This window comes from Cryptotermes secundus, unplaced genomic scaffold, assembly GCF_002891405.2.
Source record: "Cryptotermes secundus unplaced genomic scaffold, Csec_1.0 scaffold234, whole genome shotgun sequence".
Classification (NCBI taxonomy): domain Eukaryota; kingdom Metazoa; phylum Arthropoda; class Insecta; order Blattodea; family Kalotermitidae; genus Cryptotermes; species Cryptotermes secundus.
Window position 1 is genome coordinate 2,726,187 of NW_019725843.1, and position 26,598 is coordinate 2,752,784.

Here is a 26,598-nt window from a genome sequence, read left to right on the forward strand (position 1 = left end):
GAGTGGAGGTATAGCTCCACCATTATTGATTTCGACATTAGATGGAGGGGAGTGGTCAGCTTCACGTCACTGCCGTTTAGCCCCAGGAAAACACTACCTAACACCCAACAGATAGGCCCGTCTGGTCACAATAAAGAAGAGAAAAATTTTTCGCCTCTACCGGGAATCGAAACCCGGCCGCCCAGCCCGTAGCTCATCGCTATACCTATTGACCTGTCCCTGCTCCATTTAATGAGGTGTGGAAGGAAAATAAAATTTCTTAAGAAGTCCCGTGTTGTTACGAAACCAAATTCGTCACCGTCATCACAAAAGTTAAAACATTGGACCTTATCCTGTAACACTTCAGTCCAGTTTTTCGGGAATATAATATCGTGGCATTTTTAGATGCAGTGTAGTGTCAGGTGTAGAATGATGTGTTCTGACGTCATAGCCCAAAGACTTGTTATTGCTGAGGATAATATATTACCATATGATTTCTAAATTCGCTCCAGAATGTGTCGCTTATGTAACTGTGTATCCCTCGAAACGAAAACAGAAGCAGTAGCAGGTTTCCCCGCAAATGAAAGACTTGGGCCCTTCCCTCAGGAGTCGTTGCCAAAGCAGAACGGTTTCGGGACTGCCACATAACTTGTCACCCGCCCAACAGAGCCCTTACGTTGCGCTTCCTGAATTTCTCAAGTTGAAATTCCGTGTTATTTTGAAGAAAGCGCAGATTTCTTCTTTACTTTTATTGTCATCATTTTTGATTTATTGAATGGAGCTTCCAGTTACTAAGATTAGATAGCGTTGAATCATAAACTTTTTACTTTACTTAATCCGTTCCTCTTATAACCTTACGGTGTCGAGTTGTAGGTAGGACTCCTTGGACGAGTGATCAGCTCGTCGCAAGGCCACTACCTAAACACAGTACAAAACAAACACAGAATAAATACACATCCCAAACATCCATGCCTTGTGTGGGATTCGAACCCACGATCCCGGCTTCCGAGCGAGCGAAGATGGTACATTTCCTCAAGGTTACGTCCTTACCGCAGTATTGTAAAGTGCATATATAAAAGATGCCTCCGCGGCACCTGGACCACATGTTGCTCTGTTCGCGGACTGTACCTGTATTACGCGGCAGAGGAACACCAAAGCCTTCTCCTCTGCAAACTGCAACGCGGACTCACTGCAGTGAATTCGTGGTGTGAACACTGGAACATAAAGATCAATGAAAGGAACACTCAGGCAGTCTATTTCTCCAGAAGACTTACAGTCCGTGACAAAATACTACACCTAAACGGACGGGATATTCCCTTTGTAAATAATGTAACGCATCTTGGTGTCACTTTCGACAGGAGCATGACATGGAGACACTATATCGAAAGGACTGTAGCCAAGGCCTTGCGCATGTGCGTGAGGACCTATTCTCTATTGAAAAGTGAACGTTTAAATACAAGTATTAAGCTTACACTTTACAAAACTCTGATTACGTCAGTTATTAATTATGCCCGTCCCACCTGGGAGAATGCGGCGGCCGCTCGCCTCTTTGAAACGGCAGCGCCTGCAGAACAGACTACTCCGCGCTACTGGGAATCTTGACAAGTGCACACCGGCCCACGAATTGCACATGGCCTTCGAAATTCCTTTCTTGTATGACTATATAACTAAATTATGCAGGACACAGGAAGGAGTCCTGAACCGTGGATCCATAAGATAACTAATTCTAATTGGAATAAAGAAAAATTGCGAGATCAATGGAAGGACTCTATTATTGTACCAGTGCGCAAGAAGGGCGATGAAACTGACTGCAGTAATTATCGTGGGATATCACTGCTATCAACTTCATACAAGTTTTATCCAATAGCCTTCTCTCAATCTTATGTCCAAAAATATATGAAATTATTGGGGATCATCAGTGTGGGTTTCAACGTAACAGATCAAATCTTTTGCATTCATCAGTTACTGGAGAAAAAATGGGAATACAATGAGACAGTACATCAGCTATTCGCAGACTCCAGAGAAACCTATGATTCAGTTAGGAGGGAAGTATCATACAATACACGTTCTGGACACCCATGAAACTAGTTAGGTCGATAAAAATGTGTTTAAAAGAATTAACAAGTCAAGGAGGATGAAATGGGCATACCATGTAGCACGAATGGGAAAGAAGAGAAATGCATATAGGTCACTGATGGGAAATCCAGAAGGAAAGAGACCACTAGGAAGACCCAGACGTAGGTTGGTAAACAATATTAAAATAGATCTTAGAGGGATAGGATGGGGTGGTATGGACTGGATTGATCTGGCTTAGGATAGGGACCAGTGTAGGGTTCTTGTGAACACGATGGTGAACATTCGGGTTCCATAAAATAATGGGAAATTCTTGAGTAGCTACATAATTGGCGGCTTGTCAAGAAGGGCTCATTTCAAGGAAGTTAGTTATTGAGAAGAAAACTGTTGTTGAACTGTTTTTTTTTTGTAGGAAATATCAAATCATCTAAAATCAGCTGGTGCAGGAGCCAACATTATATGATAAATTCTTGCCACAACATTCGTGTTCATAATTTGTAGCTCAGTGAAATACACTGAACAATCGAACCTAGTTTCAAATGAGAGCCTTGCTGCATATACGAGTATGTACATTGTTGTCCCAAGAAGAACCGAGTGTTACCCCTCCCGCGTGCTCTTCAAAATTCTTGATGATTCAGTAGTGCTAACTCGTGCAACCGTCCACCAAGACATCCATTGTACTGCTCCGAAGAGAACTGAAGATCGCGTCGCCGAGAATGAAGGTTTTCCGTGACGTCTATTTCTGGCGCACAAACATGGCCGACGCCTGTGTAGAAATCTGATCTACCACATTTTTACTTCCGTCTCCCTCTCTCCTACTAACCCATGTTATCTCACTTCTGGCTTTTACTCTCAAAGTTCGTCCGTTATAACAGTCCTTATATGAACCTTCGTGATCAAATCCTCACTCCTCCAGTAGAGGTCGTCGCCAGACCCTGTCGGTCGCTCAACGTCGTGGGGGCTTCTGGGAATAGCTACCGCCTACTTACTGCGTATTCTTGCACTTACTTTTGTGCCAGAATAAATTTTGTTTGCTGGGTCTTGGGTCGTTTCCATTCCAGCATCTTTCTCCTGATTACTTGACAGACATAAATGTCTATGATCTAACTTCTTTATATAATTTTCAAATGGTTGTCTGTCTCTGCAAGATTTGTTACCTTTTGTGAACTTTACACACATCAGTTTAATATATTTCTCTGATCTTGCACGTCAGCCATTGTTTTTATTTTCTTCCTCGAAGCATTAAAGAAATATTAAGTTCTGAATGATTCTATTGGGTACTTGTTTTTAGGTTTTATGACATTCGACACAATTTCTTACTGTTTATATTTAATTTTCTTCTCCAGAATTCCACTATAGGTTTTCTGCAATCATCGCGGTATTTGAAAATTCACTAAGCATTCTCGTGTATTCATCATAATCAAAATTACGTTTAAATTCAATGTTTCAGTAATTTCCTCGATCACCCTCTTTAATATCCATATGGCCATATCGGCGCTGCTGATGGAGACAGAACATGTCTTCGAAATATTGAATTTTAACTGAATTTGAATGAGGCATATCGTCAGAGAAAATTTTAGTTCATTTATTTGGCGTGAAACTTTTGGGAGGTTACAGAAACAGGAATAATGTAAAACAAAACAAAGATTGACAAATAATAACAAGAAGATTTCAAAATGAGACATGTTTTTTTATTTCTTCTCTCTTTCCACAAGTAAAAAACAATAACGATATCACATAAACCTTATTTCTAGACATCAACAGACAAGCAATATACTGGCTAGTTCTTATCCACACAGATTTATATAGTTTTTGAAAGAATCAACAAAATGCCGAGAAGCTCTGAATATATTATTAGATTTAAATACAATATATGTTGAAAATGAGAATGTTATGCATCAGAATTCTATCCGCAGTGAAATAGGGCTGATCTTCAACCTCAAGACTTTGAATCAAATGGATGAAATTTAATACTTGTGAGGATGAAGAATATACTGTAATATGTTACACGAATATTTCTTGTTCTATACTTTTAAAATACAATTTTATTTATTTGTTTATTTATTATATACAAACTTCAATCAGAACATGGGAGGTGTAGGATTCGTTAGTATACAGGTTACAATAGTTCTGTAGAGGAGACGATATGCTCACTTGCCGAGCAGGATTTTGCGCCCGGCACCAAGGTTTTGTCCAGCCTGTGTGGCGCCCTTGTTCTGGCCGGCCTGCAGGCCAATGATAGTTTCTCCTGCTCTCAGTTGTTCCTCGGTAAAGTCGCGCTTACACTCCTCTGCGGGCCTGGGTCCCAGGTATGGTCCTGGCCACTCAGGGTGCCGGTATGTCTGCACAAAGAACGCCAATATAAATTCGTACTCTTTGTGTATAAGAGCTGCGTTCGGAAACAAAATTACCTTCGCTTGTTGCTGGAAAAGTTCCTCAGCCACAAGTTCACAATTCTGTCACACAATATCTTCATGTTTTTATTGCTTACAGTGAAAATTTCGAATCGTCCGAACCATCAGTTACAATGTGAATATCATCAGAAAATGCTGCATTTATGGCACTGCTACTTGCTATGAAATTTATAATTAATATATCATGGTAAAGCTGTGTCTGTAACAGGCCGTGAAGGCCCACAGGATTGTGAGACGTCGAGGCTCTCACATTTTCTTTAGACAATCGGCTCATAGATGGCTGTAAGGTTGTCAGCCTTCGCCCTTTACCCCCCCCCCCTCAAGTAAGATTCCTGGTACTCATTTCTGTTAGTGGCTGAGTCGACCCCAGGACCATAGTTCGGTTGGAAAGATTAGGTAAATTGAAAAAAAAATCCACCTCATCGGGACTCGAACTCGCGACCTTCCGATTTGTATCATAGTGCATCAACCAACTTCTCGACTATAAGTCTACCCGTAATATAATTCGACCCCCTATTTTTCCTATGAAAAAAAATCAGATTTTTAAATTTAATATATCATTTACTTTTGAGAACTGTAAGCAAAAATAAGTAAAAATGTTACTATTAATAAATAATAAATTAAGAATTTAATGCCTTCAATACAGTTTTAGGTATTTTCACAAATATAATTATAATTAACAATTAGAATTCCTTATTATCATCCTCTTCGTATTTATTCTTAAGTGTCGAAAAATATCGCGACTTTTATTTTCTAAGAAGCAATATTTGAAAACAGGGTAACACGGTAAAAAGACAATTAGCTAAAAACGACTGCAGGGTTCCCACACCTATCTTGTTCACGCCTATTGGCTCCATCTCATTTAGCGTCTCAAGGAAGAATGTTTCGGTTCCCGGAAGCTGTATTAATGAAGAACGAATTGTGGACTTTAGCAGTAGAAAAAACGTACCGTTGAAGGAAGGTCCTAAAATGTTTCCAATTTTGGCTGCACAGATGGCAGTTACGTATCAAGGGAAGAGGCCTCTACGTTCATAACTGAATAAGGGTTATGTCCTTTGTTTCCTTTACAGTAAAATGGAATATATTTTTAGATTCACATTGTAGGATGAGGCACTGTGTTTATGTATCTCCGAATAATAACATCAAAAACAATTCATATTTACATAATCTATATAAGCAATTCATGACAATGGTAGCCAAAGAGGTGAGCTCGAAATTTTCGGGGCTGAAAAAAATATCACGAAATAATACAATACAGACGCTCTGAAATGTGGATGATAACAGTTGCTTCAAAGGAATAAGTGTGTGGAGATTCTTATGAAGTTTGAAATAACTGGACGGTCACCACTTGAAAGTATTATTGTTGGCGTTATGCAAGGAATATAAGACGTGCTGTGGCTGAGTTGTAATCGTGTCTCGAGAAAAACTCTGAAACTATGTTCTCATTTACGCGGAAACCTGAGTTACTCGTTCGCATCCTTGCAATTATTCTGTTCGTCTTCTTGAAGAAATCCTGAATTTGGGATAATGTAACATCTGTTCCTTTTGCGCTTCTCCTAGAGCGATACTTCCCAAGTAAAGTTACAGTACGTCCGCGATATCATGATCCCTCGTATCAGTGCGCTGCCCGCCTCGAAACAGCACAGGCCGATAATTATATGTATGTTTAGGCCAGGCGCTTTGCCAGTTGCATGCTATATTTGCGAACACTTCTGTTGTGCCACAGTGTTCCTGGCTGCACTTATACGCTTCGATATTTGGAAGTGAAGAGATCTGACGATTGTTTTCGCTTCTACCACCCGAGTTTGTGTATCTACGTCACACGCAGGCGGGGCAGATATCATTAAATACCTGATGAACTGTAGTTTCCCCACTTTTTTGAACCCATAATAGTGCCCGACTTGCCTATTGGTCCACTATTTTTGCAAGGAAGCCGTTCCAACTTGTAACGGTTACGTCATCAGGAAGATGAAAAATTCGTCAACACAGCTGTTCCTATTTCACGCTTTGGGTGAACACTGCGTCCTGTAATTTGGGTCAACAAAATAGATCCAGCATTTCTGAACCGACGGGGCCCATCAACTGATGGGACTCGACAGCAGGGTGGGTTGTGTCGTCTCGGTAATAATAACGATAATAAATTCGATCGCACAATCCGGTTACAAAAAAATAGTCCCTGCACGTTAAGCACTAGCTTCTTATTATTTCTGATAACGACTATAATCGTCTACACAACTATCATAATAATAACTATTTTAAAAATGTTACACCCTTCAAGTTCGTAGAAACTTCCATTAACAACTAATATAATATTAAAACGCACAGTCGGTTTAGCGACTGGCTATGTGCTGCACGACCGAGGGGTCGGAGTTCGAGTCCCGGTAGGGTCAGGAATTTTCTCCACGTCGTCAAGACCAGCTCTGGGGCCCACCCAGCCTCCTATCCAATGGGTACCGTGGGTAAGCGGCCGGAGCGTGAAGCTGACCACTCATCTCCAACTAGTGCCCAGGTCAAGAAAGTGTGGATCTATACATCCAATTGTAAATCTAATTGTAAACACGGCGAACACGAGAAATGTGTTTCTAATTTTCTGTTTAAAAGCTGTAACTAATTACGTATTCGAGCCAAGCGCATAGAATTTTTAATGTATATACATCATGAACATATTTATGATTGTTATAGTCAACACTTTCTAATCTCTGTACAATAAAACCATAATTATATTATATGGCATTTTGGCAGCACTGTACTGATAGAGCGCTGGCTGCAGGTAGTACTGATTCTGCCGGTAGGAGGCTCTGTCAACAGTAGTATCTCTGTCATTTCTATTACAAATGCTTATGCTGAAAAGCTGCCGGATAACTGTATTTTCTTTTAGTATCAAGTGCTATGATTGGATTGTGAGTATGCTAATTGAGTCCCCTGCTACATTAATAATTAAATTTTATGGCTTGGGGTGCGAAACCTTAATATTATGGACTTATCTGGAAAGTGTAATACATCTGATGTCAGAATTATTTGCAGAAGTAGACGACTACTAGTAGCGAGATAACGTGCAATTTTACTCCCGCTAACCCTGTATGATTCATATCATGGTGTTATAAATGTAGCGTTTCTTTTTCAATGGCTCTACAGCCCTTTGTTGGGCCGTGGCCTCTTCTTCAATTCCGTAATCATTTACACAGACGGTAGGACACCTTGGACGAGTGAACAGCCCGTCGCAAGGCCGCTGCCTAAACACAGGACAACACAAACACAGAATAAACGCATATACACACCAAACATACATGCCTTTAAGTGGGATTCGAACCCACACTCCTAGCATCCGATTGAGCGAAGACATTTCATGCCTTAGACTCGCGTGTAGCGTTACCCCCGAAAATAAGAACTAATTTCCTAGCAGGGGCAGTGACTTGATTTTGAAATTTTATCCAGTCTCCAGGTCAATAGGAGGAATTTCACTAATGTTTCCCCTCTGGCGTGGTTACTTGTTGGCTTTCACATCTAAACAACTAAATTATTTTGTATTTCCGGCTTCAGTTACGTGAGAATATCTTAAAATCTCACGCTAGCGATATGCTGTGTTGCTCAGCGAAATGGATCAAGTCCCTTGTTAAGCTCTGCGGCAAGTCTTACCGTCCTGCCAAGGGCGAAAAGCGTAGTTGTAACTTGGGCAATGTCCTTCTTCTCCCACAGGTCTACGGTCTGGAAGACGTCCACATCAGCGACGCCGTAATTCTTGAGCGCTTGCTGGAACCTAAACCCCACATTTCAATTAGTATCAGTCAGCCATAACTGGATTAACTGATTAAAACCAGGAGTATCTGTCGGGTTCTAACATTCTGGTTGAGCTCAATCGTAACCCACGTCCATCCTGTATAAATTTCACTTTGTATGCTGGAATTAATTTAGGATTGTGCTCGCCGTAATCTGTACCAGATATCCCAGTTGTGTTCGAGTGTATTATTTTATTAATTAATTGCAAGGTCATCACTGTACCCTGGACACTAATATGTAGAATTCATCAGATACAAAATAACTACTGATAATCACTCTGAAGATTTAAATAACATCTATTATTTCCACATTAGCACAATGCCCCCAATTTTCTTCCCATGCATGTTTTGTAATGTTCCCTTGCATTAACAGGTAGTTGCAACAATTTAAAACACAGTACACTTGCAGTAACCAGTTCTTACTTCTAGGTACATTTTCGACACAAATCCCACCACCTCTTATACGCACTAAATCACGATTCCGCTGAATATGCGAGGTAGCAATGATGAAAATCTGTTTTTGAAAATTCAGTGTCGTCTGTCTGTCAACCCGAAAACTATTAATACGTAGCCCATTTTTTTACGAATGGTTTCAAATGCAGGACCCCTCAAAATATAAACAATTTCAGGTCTGATTACTTTTTCCACGGGTGAACTCTTAGTTCACCCTATCTTATATACACTAAATCACAATTCCACGGAATATATTCGGTACTAGCGACGGCATTTTTTCGGCAAAGGCAGAGACTCTAATGACATATGGCGGCCACTCCCGTGACTACTACCACAGCTATCTATTGCGGACATCCTTTGGATGCCTTAGGCTTTTATATACTAGTACATCTTGGCCCTAGTTCTTAGTGTTTCTATCTCAGTGTGTTGTGGAACACAGAAAACAAGGATATACTGTTTGAAACATGAATCGTCAGCATAGAAGTCAGGAGAAGAGTGATTCCGTTCACTTAGTTTGATGCCAAATATAGAGCCCTTATGCCCCAATGAATTGAATCGGTCTATAACGTGAAGAATAACAGAAACTGGAGAGAGTATCATTAAGAACTAAAATAATAGAGATATAGACGCTTATAATTTTGAAATTTATGACTCTTTGCAAATGTAAACAGAACGTAGACATAAGAAGAAATATCGGATTGTTTCGATAAATCTTGATGAGGCAAAGGGATGTCTAGGATGATGAGAGTGTGTTCTCGCTGGGGAGAGAATTTATACGGATGCCGACGATATATTGGACACGCATGACGAAATGTCAGTAGGTCCTAATGGAGGTGCAAAGAAACCTGAGATAAGACGAGGAAAGCCGAAAGATTAGTGAGTGTGTGAGTACAGCATGTCAGACCCGCGAGCAACCGCTGCGCTCATATACAGCGGCTTCATGTGAGTAGGGTCATGGACTGGTCATGGCTGCCGCACGCCTCATGGGGCAGAGGTAGGAATGGAGTGATGACTGGTGGGGGTGGGGGCGAATTGAATTATCCTGGAGAGAAATCTCCATTTCCACCACGGAACTTGTGAAGTCAACTGGGAATAAACTAGGGCCACCACGATGAGAAGCCACATCCAACAGCCTCGACTAAGAAACGGCCATAAATATACATTATGTCGGATATGCGAAAAATATTCATATATTTAGAAACCCGAAATTAACGGCCGTGGGAATCCGTTGCGCTGACCACGCGACATCCTCTATCCGCTAAAGATGGCACTAACTTCGCCGAAAAGCGGCGGTCGCTCGGTCGGTATAGTTCGCTTGCGGACTACAACCACGGAGTTTTGTGCGAAAAATATTCATGTATCTAAGAGTATAGCTAAGAAATTGGAATAGGCTGGGAAAAGCAATCTTGACTAATATATTCAGGGAACTTAATATCCTCGTTAAATGGATTCAAACAGGTTCATCGTGTAGTAAACTAAGGTAGATTTTAATTACTCAGAAATTATACGTGGTTTTGGGGCAGAATATCCTCTTATACGATTTCAATTTGTAATGCTTTATGTTAGAACTGGACTCTGACGGTGATGACCTTGAAGAGTATCAGCGTCCAGTTGCTGAAAATAAAGGACTTGTGTAAAGTATTTTACTTTACTACTGCGATGTGGTTTTTAAGAATCTTCACTCCGTAACTGCAAGCTGTCTCAATTGAAAGTGATGTTCTGTTCTGTTATATCCTACTATATATAGTATATATATATAACATACGTATATAAGTATATACATGTACATATCTACTGTAAGTTGGAAAGAGAAAATGAAATACAGACGAAAGTTCTATCTTCTGAGGTATACTGTCGTGTAGTCTGTTGAAAGTCAACCGACGTTTAGGAGGAACATGTCGCCTCCATCTTCAGGTTTGAAGAATAGGCCATGTTGAGCTCTACTTGCCAAATGCTTCACTCTTGTTTCTCGATAGGCTTATTCTTCAACCTTGAAGATGATGATGATAATGACATGTTTCTCCGAAATGTCTGGTCAGGTTCAACAGACGGCACTGTGTTACATCCCAGAAGACAGAACTCTTCATAGCGACCGCTGAGAGAACCTCAAATCGCAAAGAAGCGTATGTGAATTGGACAGACGCTGACTTAACAAGCAGATGTCTGGCATCGGCCTCATAATTTAACCGTGAAATGTTTCGAATTGTTAACTTTTTGGCAGCTCCACCGTTCATTCATTGAATCAGTTCCCTTTCATCTAATTTTAGCTTTGATTATTATCAGTTAAGTATATAAGACAGTTGTTCCCAAATTATGCTTCCGCGGCTTACCAGTGCTCCTGTAGCTGGGCCTAAGTGACCCGCCAGCGGCCTCCATAGTCTAGGGGTAACGTTCCCACCTCATGACTCAAGGTACGCTGGTTCAAACCCGGCGGAGGTCGTGGAATTTTTAAGGGCGGAAAAATTCAGGGAACAAGTCCTCCGGGAGGGACTTTAAGCCGTGGGTCCCGTGTCGTAGATTTACGGCACGTAAAAGAACCTAATGTCTCTAGGAGACCTCTGAGCTAAATTTAGGCAATTTTCTGCCCAAGTAGTTTCCAATGCCTCCGGTAGATGGGGGAGCTTAGGTACCACTGCCAGAGGAGGGACGACCTCACTGATAGAAAGGGACTAGCTACTAAATACCGCTGCCAGTAGAAGGCCGAAACCTCGCTGGCAGAAAGGGAACGATAGCAAGCACCAGTACCGGTAGGGTATGGAGACAGTAGAAATTCAATGGGGGACACACAATAGATCAAACTGGTCGCGGTGCATGGGGTAACCCACCCCGTCAGTACTGAATAACTGAATAACTGAAGGGTTCCGCCACTGAAAGCGAGGAATGGCTGTTCTTACGCAGTTTCTCAGAAGCGAAAAAGTTAAATGGATAGAATTTACTCGACTTTGCACGTATGTAATAATGTCTAGAATATAAATTGTATCTCTTATTTATCCTTCGTCTCTTCTAGGTGTGGTTTAAAATAGTTGCTAATAATAATATAGTTGGTAATAGAAAAAGATTTATAAAAAATTAATATATTATTGTTATTCAGGTTTTCTTGGTTCTAAATTTTGCGCTTCTCTTTGGGAAACTGCTGGTCTTTGAGTTCCTTCTCAGGAATCAGAGGTTTTCTGGTCGTCTAGTGAAAATTGTGCTGCTGCTATACGCTCTTCCGGTGCTAATGTTGTCTGTAGGGAACCTGTTCATCTTAATCGTGTTAATCGTACGTCTAATATCTGTTATTAAAATATTAATTGTACCCATTATTAATGTATGTGTATATACGTGATGCGGTGTATGGGTGTGAAACTTGGTCTCTGATATTAAGGGAGGAACATAGACTGAGGGTGTTTGAGAACAGTGTGTTGATGAGAATATTTGGACTGAAGAGAGATGAAGTGACGGTAGAGAAACTGCATAATAAGGAGCTTCATAACTTGTACTCTTCTCCAAGTATAATTAGAATGATCAAGTCAAGGAGAATGAGGTGGGCAGGGCATGTAGTACGAATGGGGGAGAAGAGGAATGCATATAGGATATTGGTGGGAAAGCCAGAAGGAAAGAGACCACTGGGAAGACCAAGGTGTAGGTGGGTGGACAATATTAACATTGATCTTAAAGAGATAGATTGGGATGGTATGGATTGGATTGATCTGGCTCAGGATATGGACCAGTGGAGGGCTCTTGTGAACACGGCAATGAAACTTTGGAGTTCGTACAATGCTAGGAAATTCTTGAGTAGCTGCAGATTTGGCTTTTCCTGAAGAAGGGCTCATCTCCATAATTAAGTAATGCTAGTATGTTTCCTTAGTCGTTACTACTCACATGTTAATATTCTCCATCATCTTGAACTGTCCACCAGAAGTATTGATTTTGGAAATGCTGCCAGGACTAATCTTATTCATTAATTTGCAGAGGACCTGACCGTCACGGAGAACGTCCTCAAACGCCTCTCCTGGTGGGAACTTTTCACCCAAGACCGTCTCTATCCACGCTTGAGCCTCCTTCTCTTGCTCAAGGTCCCTTTTGCCGGCCAACTGAAAAACAACACATATATTAGATTCTAAGGGGTTCTGACGATGGTGGATGACACATAGAATTACTGGTTTTGACTTTTTCCATCTTCCGGAATTCTATGTAATAGAAGACACGACGTTTCCTCACCTGAAGACGGAAACAAATCCATTTTCCTAAACATCGTTTCTTCTACTACCTAGAATTCCGGAAGATGGAAATAGCAAAAAAATCCAGTAATTCTGTGAACACATATATTGCTGTTAACTTTTCTGCGATTTGTTAAGTTTCGTGCAAATATCAACACTTGTCTGGCAGATACTATAGAACCGAAGGAAGTGAAACCTGCTGTAGGGATCGGAGGGCGCTCTATGCTTCCGCAGTTCCCATCCTACTCAAGTAAGAAGCCTCTATAACATGTTCATATTGGATGGTTGCACTATGCACCGTAACATTCCTATATAGCTCATGTGTTTCTACAGCAGCCTAAAGAATGTCGTCCAGACTGGCTCTGGTGTCCACCCAACCCCCTATCCAATCAGTACCGGGGTCTCTTTCCATGAGGGTAAAGTGGCCGGTGCGTGAAGCTGACCACTCACCTCCAATCATTGCCGAGGTCAAGAAAACGTGGACCTATACATCCACTGGCCCACACGCTTTCATAGCACAGAACAATTTTAGCTCTTACAGCAGCCTAAAGTGAAAATGACGGCAGTAGAAGAAAGAGTGGCTTCCCAGACGAAATATCTGTTAGCTTTCGTCACCAGGTGAAAAGGCTCCCAAATTACATTTCATTGTAATACTCGTAATGCATACCCCTAGACACAACTGACTTCAACCGAGTAGAAATAGCGAATCCCCTGTTGGGAATTCATCACGAACTTTATTCATTTGATACATAATCTCTCATACTATTAATTTCCCTTGCAATTAAGGGAGGAACATGGACTGAGGGTGTTTGAGAACAGGGTGTTGAGGAGATTATTTGGACCGAAGAGAGATGAAGTGACAGGATGTTGGAGAAAACTGGATAATGAGGAGCTTCACAGCTTCTATTCTTCTCCAAGCATAATTAGAATAATCAAATAAAGGGAGATGAGGTGGGCAGGGCATGTAGCATGAATTTGGAGGAGAGGAATGCATATGGGATATTTGTGGGAAAGCCGGATGGAAAGAGACCACTGGGAAGACCTAGGCGTAGTTGTGTGGACAATACTAAAATGGATCTCAGAGATATAGAATTGGATGGTATGGATTGGATTGATATGGCTTAGGATATGGACCAGTGGAGGGCTCTTATGAACACGGTAATGAGCCTCCGGGTTCCATAAAATGCTGGGAAGTTCTTGAGTAGCTATCGGCGGTTTCTCAAGAAGGGCTCAGCTCCATGATTGAGTGAGAGAATTTCCCCCGCTTTCTCCAATGTTCATTTTCGCTCCTACATAGACACAGTGCAGTTAAGCAGAAGACTATTCTGCTACTACTGATTAGTTTCGAATGTAGTAAGTTTCTTGAAAAAAAAAACTACTGCGTAAAAGCGATGTAACATCCATGTATAGAAATATAACGTACAGAGCATCATAAACCATTTCTTTTTATAAATGCAGGTCTGCATGGCGTTCATGATTAATTTTTCCGCAGCCAAGACTTAAGTTCTTATGCTGTTTTCTTGTGGGGCTAGGCTAAGAAGACGTTTGTCACACCAAATCAAGAAACCTAAGAACTGGAGGAAAGAATAAGAAATGTTCTTACCAACATTGTGATCATCAGTGCCGAACATGGGAGTCTGGTTGAGGTTGTGTGCTGTTAGCGATTGTAAGTGTTGTTCGTGAAACCTTTTATAATAATCCATTATTTGCAGTTATTTTTTTTCTGTTCAAAAATAATATTTCTACAATGTTTAAAAATATTTAGTAGATTATCATAAAGAAACAAACTCCGTGGCCTATAGTCCGCAAGCGAACTATACCGACCGAGCGACAGCCGCTTGCCGGCGAAGTTAGTGCCAACTTTAGCGGATAGAGGGTGTTACGTAGTGAGCGCAACGTTTCCCTACGGCCGTTAATCTCGCTTTTCTAGACCAAAGCCACTATTTCCTTGAAGTAGCTCCCCAATTATCCTCACGAGGCTGAGTGGATCCCGTTCCACACCCAGTACTTCTCAGAAAATCTGGTAACGCCGAGGATCGAACCCGGAATCTCTTGATCTGTAGCCAGGAACTCTGATCACTAGACCACGGAGGCGGTCAGCTTATACATCCTGCATATATGTGTAGTGAATGAAGAAGCTTTTAATAAAGACCTGAATGTTAAATGTGAAATTAAGCATTTACACGAGTATAGGCCTCTTGTGTACCGTCACGACAAGTCTCATCATTAAGCTCAAATTGTGCCGGATATTTTTATCCTTAAATACGATGCTGTTCACAAGAATTTTACGAACATGCGATCTGCAAGACCCCAAATATATAGTTACAATATAGCACTAATAAAAGAACAAAAGGTACAATTAGGTAAATATAGAATTTATTTCACAGGTAAGAAATTTTATATTGTGGTTGAAGATAGGTTCGTAACTGTCAAAAATAATCGATTTTGGAGCCGATTCTAAACCACTGTAATCGCGGTATTTTCGTCTAGTATATTTCGGCATGAATTTCCTTACTGTTCTCCCGGGGCCGCGCCATAGCTCAAGCGGTTAGTCGCTGGCTTCCCACCGCGGCGACCCGGGTTCGATCCCGGATTTTGTCAAGTGGGATTTGTGGTGGGCAAAGTGGCGCTGGGGCTGGTTTTCTCCGAGTACTTCAGTTTCCCCTGCCAATCTTCATTCCACCAATTGCTCCACAATCACCCTCACCTATCATCTGGGGCTGGTACAGTAGTCCAGAAGTGGCCGCAGTACAAGGGACTTAGTCCCACCCCACTAGCAATAAAACAGTTCTCTTCTCCCATAATGCATCTCAGTCTGCTGCAATATTCTAAATTCCTAACTCTGGAAGCATTCAAATGCTGGCCGGAAAATGAAGCTTGAAATTAAAAAAAAAAAACAACGAAGATATGATAATGTGCTGCCTGAGCAGACGCTATCCACACCTCAGGGGACAGTGACAAGTGAGTAGAGAGCAATAGTTGAGTGAGGATTAGCAGTGGAAATATGAAGATATCTTGAAGGAGAACCTGCTTCAAAGTCACTTCTGTTACCACAAACTCCACAAAAAGTCACCCGGGTATAAACTCAGGACTTCTCGGTGGGAAGTCAGCGCCTAGCCGCCTAAGCTAACGAAATTGTGAAATTGATATCTGAGTTGCTATTTTCTTACCGCATTTCCGGCCACATCTCAACTCGTTACATTTCACCACATTGGGAATGCTGGGCTCACAGAATGTGTGATACCGCCAAGCTCTACATAAATTGTTGCGACCCCCGTCTTTAAACTTAAGTGAGAAGTCTGAGCTCTTCATGAGACTGTAAGCTGACAGCAGTAAGTAAACAGAGTTAGAACTTTTCTACATGTACAGTAATCTATAAAATGTTCCTGTAAAAAAGGTAAAATTGTCCCTGTGCTTAACGAAATAAGCACTACGCCATGAAGACGTATGGTGGAGTGGATGTGTAGATCCATATTTCCTTGACCTCGGCACTAGTTGCAGGTGAGTCGTCTGCTTCATGCCTCGGCCGCTTTGTCCCCAGGGAAAGAGCCCCCGGAACGCATCGAATAAGAGGTTGGGTGGACCCCAGAGCAGGTTTGGAAGACATGTAGAAGTGAAAATTCTTGACCCCACCGGGACTCGGAACTCCGACCCCCCGGTCGTCCAGCCAGTAGCCAGCCCCTATACCGACTGAGCTATCCCGGCTCACCAACATGTTCCTGAGTAGTCAAAAGAGCAATCACGAAAAGTTTCGCCTGCTGCAGCTTCGTTTCTTCGAAGCATCTATATAAAATCTCACCGACTACTCCAGAACTAGAGATGAATGTTTCAAATAATTCTTGAGAACTATGCGACCATCCGGGGAGTCGCAACCCACGGTTTTGAGAAGCCATGATGTAGATCACTTAATTCAACATCTGAACAGATCAGAGGTACTAAAATGTGAGGGCTCAAATGGAGGTATGATAGTGATACATCTTTCTGGAGAATGTGACATTTATTTTAATACATGAATTATCTAAGATAAAAATAACTGTCATATAAGATTGGTTACCAATTTATACTGCAAACTGTCCTTCTCATAAGTAAGAATAAGAAATAAAATGCCAAAAAGCAAGGTGTGTATGACTGATTAATAAGTATATATAAGACAGGTTGGTGAAACTCCGAGGCGTAGTGTCTCCGTCTCCTTTCTGACAAATCTTGTGTAATTAATTAAGTATCCAATTAATACTATGACATTTAATTACGAACTGCCGGCTAACATGTTCCACCAATTGATTAAGCTCTGAGTCAGCTGTGTCCAATCCATTTCAACAAAACTCATTTTATTCTTTTTAAAGTTCTCTTATTTTCCTTCGTTTCTGTGTGTATCTTCCAAGCGTTCGCTTTTCATCATCATTCGCTAGCCGAGTTACATACCCGTTCCATAAAAACTCATTGAATTCATTACCCTTAAAATATTAATATAATAATATATATCATTATAAGGTATACTATATGTAACCAGGTAAGTATTAAGTTCTGAGCCATTAAACCCTGAAAATGGAGGCAATACGTTCTTCCGAAACGTCGGTAATATGCACCTGACTACAAGGCAGTATGCAGAGGACAGCAATCTTCATGAGAGCCTCTCACACACAGATCGTGATATTTTTCTCCTGTCTCCGAGCATGACTTCCTCATTTCCGAATATTTACACCAACATTTGGATCTGTTGTGAACTGCTATGATAAATTGTTTCTTACCTTGGCTCTGACCTGACGTTCAAGCGACATGGTGGCCTATAGTGATTAGCAGCGAAGGTAAAGGAGAACTCTCCCGAAGCGCAGTTTCGGATAGCGTTATGCACACACACACACACAAACTGGGTACCAATATTAGATGACCGCTCTGGTTATATAGGCGTTCATAAGACGCCCCTCTCTTACCCCCTCTCCTCTCCTGCATGTATCCCACGCTTGCCATAATCTTCACAAGAAAATTCAAGATATTTTCACAGCACCCCCCTCTATTCCTCCATCCACCCCTCTTCGCAGTAAGGACCAGAAACAGTAGTCCCGAAACTTGTAGTCTATAAATAGGGCGATTGTTCAGAGTAAATGCCTGCGGAAGTGTGCGAATCATCGATTTTCCTAATGCAGCCAACATTCCTGGCGTTAGTTCCACTTGAAGCATTACTGCTCACCTCTCAAGACGCCTCCCACGCACACAAAGGGAAACCGACGGTTGCAGTGGCAGTGCGTATAGATCCTTATAGCACTAAGTCAGCATCTTACGGTAGGGGAACTGCCAAACTAATATAGTCTTCCTTATTCTTACGATTTTGAGGACCGCCTCTGTGGTCTAGTGGTCAAGAGTTCCTGGTTACATATCTTGAGGTCCCGGGTTCGATTCCCGGCGCTACAAGATTTTCTGAGAAGTAGTGGGTATGGAATGGGGTCCACTCAGCTTCGTGAGGATAACTGAGGAGCTAGTTCAAGGAAATGGCGGCTCCGGTCTAGAAAACCAAGATTACCAGCCTTGGGGATCCGTTGCGCTGACCACGCGACACCCTCTAACCGCTAAAGTTGGCACTTACTTCTCCGACAAGCGGAAGTCGCTCCGTCGGTATAGTTCGCTTCAGGACTACAGGACACTGAGTATGTGATTTGAAAAAATTGTTTTACTGGGTTTTTGGAATTTTTCCATCCTCCGGTATTCTAGAAAATAGAAAACACGACGTTTCGGAAAGTGGATCTGTTTTCGTTCAGAGGTGGGTGGGGGGGGAAGACACCTACTCAGCTGGGTCCCTTAAAAACCCCTAATCTTAATCACTGGATCAATGAGATTAGCTCTTTCTAAGGGACCCAACTGAGTAGGTGTCTTCCCTCCGTCACCTGAGAATGGAAACGTCCAGTTTCCGAAACGTCGCGTTTTCTATTTTCTACAATACGGGACGATGGAAAAAGTCCAAAAACCCAGCAGTTCTATGTGTTATTCACCATCTCCAGAACCTTTTAGAATCCCTTTTTTTTTGTTAAATTTAGATAGTGACATACACCCCTTCAGTTTCTCGTAACTTGATGCTTTTGGCGCGATGAAAATACGTTACGTGTGATCCCTCATCTCTCCCTGCTCGACAATCCCACAGGCAGTACAATGCATCATTCTGGAATGAAAGTGGGAGTGTCACATTTGTGTAGGCCCTGAAATTGGCACATACATTACTCGGTTTCAAGGTATAAGAGCAGTAATTTTAGAAAACCTTCGTAAAAGAGACCTCCAAATGAATTTGCAAACATCAGGTTAGCTCAGGTGGTATAGGAACGGGATATTGGCTGGACAGATGGGGCTAGATTTGTCGCAAGGACAGGAGATGTTTCTCTACTCCATTGAGTCCAAACCGGTTATGGGGCCCACCCAACCTCCTATCCAGTGAATATCGGGGACTTTTTCTCCTGAACGCGTGAAGCTGATTACCGATCTCTGTCTATCTCTATCTAGCGTTCAGGGTGATTGCTTTAACCAGTCCAAATTATCCTACATATCTTAACGTAATTAAAACTAAAGCAGGTAAAAAAGCAATCTTAAGACTGATTCAAAATTAAAAGGCGTTTGTGTTGCGAATAACGCATACCCTTCGGAAAACAAAGACAAAGATTTATATAATTTAGGGTATTTTTCTAAGTCCATAAACAAAAACTGACAGGTTACGGTAACCGAGCGGTCTAAGGCATGCACTGTCTTCGCTTGCTCGGATACCGGGATCGTGGGTTCCAATCCCACTGAGGGCATGGATGTTCAGAGTTTGTGTGTTTGTGTATAGGTAAAGACCTTACGACGAACTGATCAGCCGCGAAAGGTGTCCTAAGGAATGTCTAAGATCTAGTAAACCGAAGTGAAACGGAAAGTTTCATGGAGGTAGTCCAAGGCCCATATTGGGGCTGTGGCGCCAAAAGGGGGAAAAAATAAAAATTACAATGTGAACAACAAGACCTTCCCCAACTTGTATACATTAGCCACTGGAGGGGGGAATAGCGCAGAGAATTGAGATGACTGTATAAGTACTACTTGATGATGGCTAAAAATAGTGGCCGAAACGTGTCGCAATTTAGAAAACTGTATAGTTATCATAGAATAACACATTCTGTGAGATTGAAACTGAATAAAATGTTATACATACAGTATGATGCTAAAACACATCACTACTGTTTGCTAACAGGAGCCGGTATAGCGACTGGCTATGGCCTGGACGACCGAGGGTCCGGAGTTCGAGTCCTAGTAGAGTCAAGAATTTCCTCTTTTCCACGTCGTCTAGACCGAATCAGGGTTCCGCCCAAATTCCTATCCAATGGGTACCGGGGGCTCTTTCCCCCGGATAAAGCGGCCTGGGCGTGAAACCGATCACTCACCTCCAGCTAATGCCGAGGTCAAGAATATGTGGCTCTATACATCCACTTCCCCATACGCCTTCATGGCGTAGTGCTTAATTAGTTAAGCACAGGAACAGCTTTACCTTTACCTACAAATTAGCTCCATTTTGATTATAATTCTTTCCACATCCTGCAAACGAGAATTGAATGTACACCTAATTATCTCTGCGTTAATTTATAGACCATTCTCCATGCTAGCGCTATCCTATTCTATATGATATTGATGATTTCTCATGATATATTATCATCAGCTAACAAAGCATCATATATGTATGGATAAAGAATTCCCTCTGCTTTGAAATCTTGTATTATTATGGCTCTACAGCCTTTTTTTGGACCTTGGCCACTTTTTCAGTTTCTTGATCCTATACGTAGTCGGCAGAACTTCTTGGACGGGGGATCAGCCCGTCGCAAGGCCTCTACCTGCACACAGCACAACACAAACAGAATAAACGCACACAGATATCCATGCCTTGAGTGGAATTCACCGTCCCAGCGTTCGAGCTAGGGAAGACAGTTCATGCCTTAGATCGCGCGGCCACTGTGATCAGCGAATCTTGTAATTAGGGAAGATATAACATTGTATGCAGTGGTACTGGGTCTATGTACAGCTTGAAAATGGTTGCTTTGGGAACGATCTCTCTCAGATAAATTCTTGTCAGGATGTACTCGTATGTACTGTTTTACGAGCCTGTCTGTGAAGGTCTCACTGAAATTAACACGAACATCGATAATAGGATTAGAGCTTGAATTTGAATTTCAGAAATGTAAATAGTATACTCTTTGACAACAGGGTGTTCAGGAGAGTATGTGGACCGAAGAGGGATGAAGTGACAGGAGGTTGGAGAAAACTGCATAATGAGGAGCTTCATAACTTGTACTCTTCTCCAAGTATAATTAGAATGATCAAGTCAAGGAGGATGAGGTGGGCAGGGCATGTAGCACGAATGAGGGAGAAGATGAATGCGTATAAGATATTTATGGGAAAGCCAGAAGGAAATAGACCACTGGGAAGACCAAAGCGTAGGTGGGTGGACAATATTAAATTGGATCTTAGAGAGATAGGATGGGATGGTATGGATTGGATTGATCTGGCTCAGGATATGGACCAGCGGAGGGCTCTTGTAAACACGGTAATGAACCTTCGGGTTCCATAAAGTACTGGGAAATTCTTGAGTAGTTGCAGATTTGGCTTCTCCTCAAGAAGGGCTCAGCTCCATGCGTAAATAAGTAAACAGTATTCTCAACTTAGGAATATCCTTGTTACTGCAAACAACATTTTGTGTCAGACTGTTGTGTGCATTGCTTCTTTAAAATTACGTTTATAGCAAGCAGTCATTTTGAGAGAGATGGCAGAACGCGCGACAAAAGGGCATAAACATACAAAGGCCACAAATGCAAGGTTCTCTGCTTGAAGCGGCTCTCCACGGCACTTCGCGGCCCCGTGGCGGACCGCTCGGTTTCACGGTTTGTCACGTGACCTGTGAGTGTCTATCGCAAGCCTTTCGTAAATTTACGTCACAGCTTGGCAGCCGTTGCTGGAGTGTAGGCGGTTAAGATGCGCATTTCCTTTTCTGCTAGCCATTTTTAATACACGTGAAGACAAATTCTGTTAAGGACCCGAGCGTGACATCGCCTCTTTCATCTCTCGCCCGAAGCCCATCAACCGACAGAAAGGGACAAGTCTTCTTTTTCTTTTTTTTTTTCATAGATACAGTACAGGACTGGAGTGGTTAAAGTACAGAGCTGGACTGAGCTGTAGAGGTGAAGTTCTATTAAGCTCTGTACCATTTCAGTGGTTATTATTTTTATTTCTTTTTAAGTAGTAGCTGACCGCCTCTGTGGTCTAGTGGTCAGAGTTCCTGGCTAAAGATCCGGAGGTCCGAGTTCGATTTCCGGCGCTACCAGATTTTTTGAGAAGTAGTGGGTCTGGAACGGAGTACACTCAGCCTCGTGAGGATAATTGAAGAGCTACTTCAAGGAAATAGCGGCTCCGGTCTAGAAAACCGAGATTAACGGCCGTGGGGATCCTTTGCGCTGACCACGTAACACCCTCTATCCTCAAAAGTTAGCACTAACTTCGCCGACAAGCGGCGGTCGCTCGGTCGGTATAGTTCGCTTGCGGACTAAAGCCACGGAGTTTTTTTTATGGACAATATCCCTAAATGATTCAATGAGGGGTACCGTGCCTGCTCTATCTATGTCCCCTGGGCTTACCTTCCGGTCTATAATTTCTTCCAGTGTGGTGCGGAGAGGGTGAGCCCCTGCATGAGCATTCTTGTGACGAAGTTGCGAGCTGAATAGCAGAATCGAACCTCCAGAGGATACAATACAATGTTTGCTAGTGTTGAGGACCTCGGTCCCAGAGCTGTTTTAAGTACGTTCTGCTGAATTTTCTCGAGAACTAGTGAGTGTAAGAAAATGCAGCTTGGTTGTGGGAAGTGTTAACATTTGGCACTGCAGAACTTACCCATTCACGAGTAAACTTAGAACAAATAGAATTCTGGTAACCCTTGCTACCATATGGTTCATAAACTTTTGTCTTCTCGTCTGTTGTAAAAAAATCGTGAAAATTAAAATATACAAATCATAATTCTGCCTGTAGTTTCGAATGAGCGTGAAACTTGGTATCTGACATCAGAGGAGGGACATAAACTGAAGGTGCTCAGGATCTTCATAACCTATATTCTTCGCGAAAGACAATTAGAATGACGAAGCCAAGGATAATGAAATGGCACGATATGTAGCATGCATGGGGAGAAGTGTGATGCATAGAAGATATAGGTGGGATAGACAGAAGGAAAGGTGGGATAATAATATTATTAATGATCTTAGAGAAATAGGATAAGGTATTATCGACTGGATTTATTCGGCTCAGGATAGGAGCTAATGGAGGGCTCTTGTGAACACTATAATGAACGTTCGGGTTCCATAAAATGTCGAAAAATTTTTGAGCAGCTGAACGACTGTCGGCTTCTCAGGAAGGACTCAACTGTATGGAGTTAGTTAAATAGAATATACAGAAATGTGTATGATAACATTTGTTCAGTTAGCATATTTCATAACATGATAAGTATTTTCTATTTTAAATACTAAAACTAGCCACGTGATATTCACATGGCCCGTTCTGAGAATGTCGGCTGACCATACAAGAGCGAACTCTTTACGTACCGTGCAGTTAATATAGCAACGAACCGATTTGTATGGCCTCTCGTATCTCGAGATAACATTCATCACCCATCCACCAATGGGAAATACGCGTTCAAGCCATAAACTATAAATATCGGGCCATATTCACTTCTTCCGGTAAAAGAGATAACATTTAATTATAAACAGAATGCCTTGCCTATTTTAACGTTCAAGCTGGAAAAACATTTTCCTGCGCAACGGATCAACCGAACTGAACAGATCATGTACATGAGCTTATTTATGTTCTGACTAATTCCATGGGACAGGGGTTCTCGATTGGAGCCAACAAGAATTTTCCAACATTACATGGAACCGAAGAATTATTACTGTGTTCATAAAGGCCCGTCATTGCTCTGTCAGGCAAGATGAACCGCTCCATACGAAATTTAACCGAAGTTTGGTGTATTAATTTTTAAAGTTTGAAAATTATCCCTATAACAGGCCGTGGAGGTCCATAGGGTTTTGGGAGGTTGGGGCTCCCACATTTTCTAGACAATCGGCTCACAGATGGAGTTAAGTTTATCAAGCCTTACGCGCCGGCCGCCCTTTACTCCCCAGGAAGATTCCTGGTACTCATTTCTGTTAGAGGCTGGGTCGACACCAGGGCCATAGTGCGCCTGGAAGGATTAGGTAAATTGAGAAAAATCCACCATATCGGGACTCAAACCCGCGACCTTCCAGCTTGTAGCATAGTGCCTCAACAAACTTACATTTCATTATTCCCATTTTAAGGAAGCTTAATGGACCCTTAACAAATGAACGCTAGAAGTACTACGTTACTGAGTACACCCTCTCCAGTCCTATTTACTGCGACTGTAGTTGGAACGGCGACAGAAGATGAAACACGCTTTATTGTAAGCCAACGGCATCATACACTTCATCATACTTTTGGAACGTACTGTGGGGAAGCTGAAACCTTTCCAAAATGTCGGCGTGAAGATTTAAATTTGGTTCCGTGTGATGTCCACAGTCTAGAAGGTCTCTTTCGCGAATAATTTCACGGACAGGTAGATTTGGCCTCAGAACTTTGAGAACTCAAGCTCTCACTTGCCAACACATGTGCAGATGTTGGACGGCAGTGTAAAGCCCCCCTTCTAAGCAAATGAAGGGCGGGTTGTGTAGAGTAGCTGCCTCTTTCCATATTACCTCTCTTACCGAAGGCTTAATCATAACTGAGCCACCTGCTCACTTTGGTTCCTCGCTCGCATTTTTTTATACCCCGAGTCGATACATTCCTCCGAAACGTCGGTTCACACAAGATCTACACGGTGCCATATCCCAGAAGACGGCATTCTTCATAGTCACCTCCGTGAAAACCTCAAATCTTACATGCAATGTGTGTAGATCAGCTATAGCGCTGAATTGCCTGTAGTCCCGAGTTGTGTGAATGAGGTGTCAATAAATGCAATCAACCAATCAAGAACCCGTCTATAAGTCACGCACAACCCCGTACACGTGACAATATGTCCGAACTCGTGAAATGGCTTAGGTAATGTGTAACGAGATAAAATGGCGAATTAGCCATCGGCGGTTAGTTTGATGTTAGGCTCTTCAGAAAAACGGTCTCTGCTGGAGAAACAAAAGGTGAATAAAGGAAGGACAAGCAAGCGGAAGTTCCAAAGAACAGAATAGGTTAAAGTGAAAACTAGACGAGATAAACAAATTTCAGTACATAAGGACCGCAGCCCATAAGCCCTGTCCTGTATGAAGTTCCTACCACGAAGACTTGACACAGTGCTCCAGTTGCTAAGAGCGCTAACACAGAGCTTGTCCTAGCTACGAAGGAAGGACTTTGCTTAAATGTTATTACTCTCAGATCGTCCATTTACAGCAACAATGTTAATTTACCCGTGATAAGACAACGAAAATCGGGAGTCCGGATAGCGTAGTCAGTATAGCGACAGGCTACGGGCTGGACGACCGAGGTGTCGGAGTTCGAGTCTCGGCAGAGTCAAGAATTTTCTCCACGTCGTCCAGATTGGCTCTGGGTTTCACCAAACCCCCTATTCAATGGGTACCGGGGACTCTTTCCCTGGAGGTAAAGCGGTCGGGGCGTGAAGCTGACCACTCACCTCCAGCTGAGGTCAAGAAAATGTTGATCTATGCATCCACTCCCCCATACGCCTTCATGGCATAGTGCTTAATTAGTTTAGCACAGGGACAACTTTTAAGACAACGAAAATGCAGTGTTCCATTAGAAAAGTACTTCTGCTGATCAAGTAAAGCCAACAAGAGTTCCTACGTATCTCTGGGTTACTCAGTTCCAATAATTGAACATACTGAAATAAAGAAAATTATTTCGGTAGTTGCAATACCTACTTTTGATTTTGACAATTTCTCAGCATTACCAACGTATGCAAATTTTCCCTGTATCAAGTAATTTTTAACCTACTTTACCAAAGTGGGCTTCTACCATCTCCATCTGTCTGCGTGTCTGTGTATCTTGCTCTACAAACTTTTGAATGCCTGAACCAGTCTCTATGCAGCTCGGTACTGTCACGTGTTTCAGTGACTATAGACAGGTTTTGATTTGATAATCGGATTTACTAGACATTTTTACAATTCGTGACTACACTTCACAGATCTGTCACCCACAGACTAGTGTCCTCAGTCACGTTGCTTAGTAACGGCTTCAGTGGCGGAAGTTCCTCTGTTTCCGGGATCACGTCCTTGCAGGGTGGCGACCGTCTCACACCAACCGTATACTCAGACCATTATCTTCAGCCGGTACTTATTTCAGCTGCTAATTTCTGTGGTGGACTGACTTTCAACTGCCAACCTCCAATTTCAGCTGTCAATTCTCGACTGGCTCCAGTCGGTCGGTCAAATTACTAATGACCTTCGTCAGCACAGTCATCCCTGGCTTCAGTTTCCTCGAGATCCATGACCAAGATTTTTGTTATTTCCTAGGCATATACATATTTCAAAATTTGGCCTCCTCTTTGACGAAGGAGGGGTCGGTCTCTCTATGAAGGCGCTAGGTTTGTTGTACCGCAGTTTCGGCACGAGCATATCGGCGCCGTCACGGCTTTCAGGTCACTATGGATTATGTACACCCTTTGTCCCTGCACTATAATAAGTGACAATTATACAAGGT

General features: G+C 42.2%; 2 protein-coding genes across 2 annotated transcripts in view; one reads left to right on the forward strand and one right to left on the reverse strand.

Annotated features, from left to right (window-relative positions):
• The window catches only part of LOC111863657, a 188,749-nt gene that overhangs the window by 81,870 nt on the left and 80,281 nt on the right, over positions 1-26,598 (forward strand). The gene's annotated exons all lie outside the window — the stretch shown is intronic.
• On the reverse strand, positions 3,722-17,783 carry LOC111863675 (muscle-specific protein 20). The gene is made up of 4 exons (XM_023850197.1): positions 17,646-17,783; positions 12,560-12,771; positions 8,103-8,223; positions 3,722-4,394 (listed from the first exon to the last, which is right to left on the reverse strand). Exons 1-4 carry the CDS (start codon positions 17,673-17,675, stop codon positions 4,203-4,205), a joined length of 555 nt encoding a protein of 184 aa, XP_023705965.1. The 5' UTR covers positions 17,676-17,783; the 3' UTR covers positions 3,722-4,202.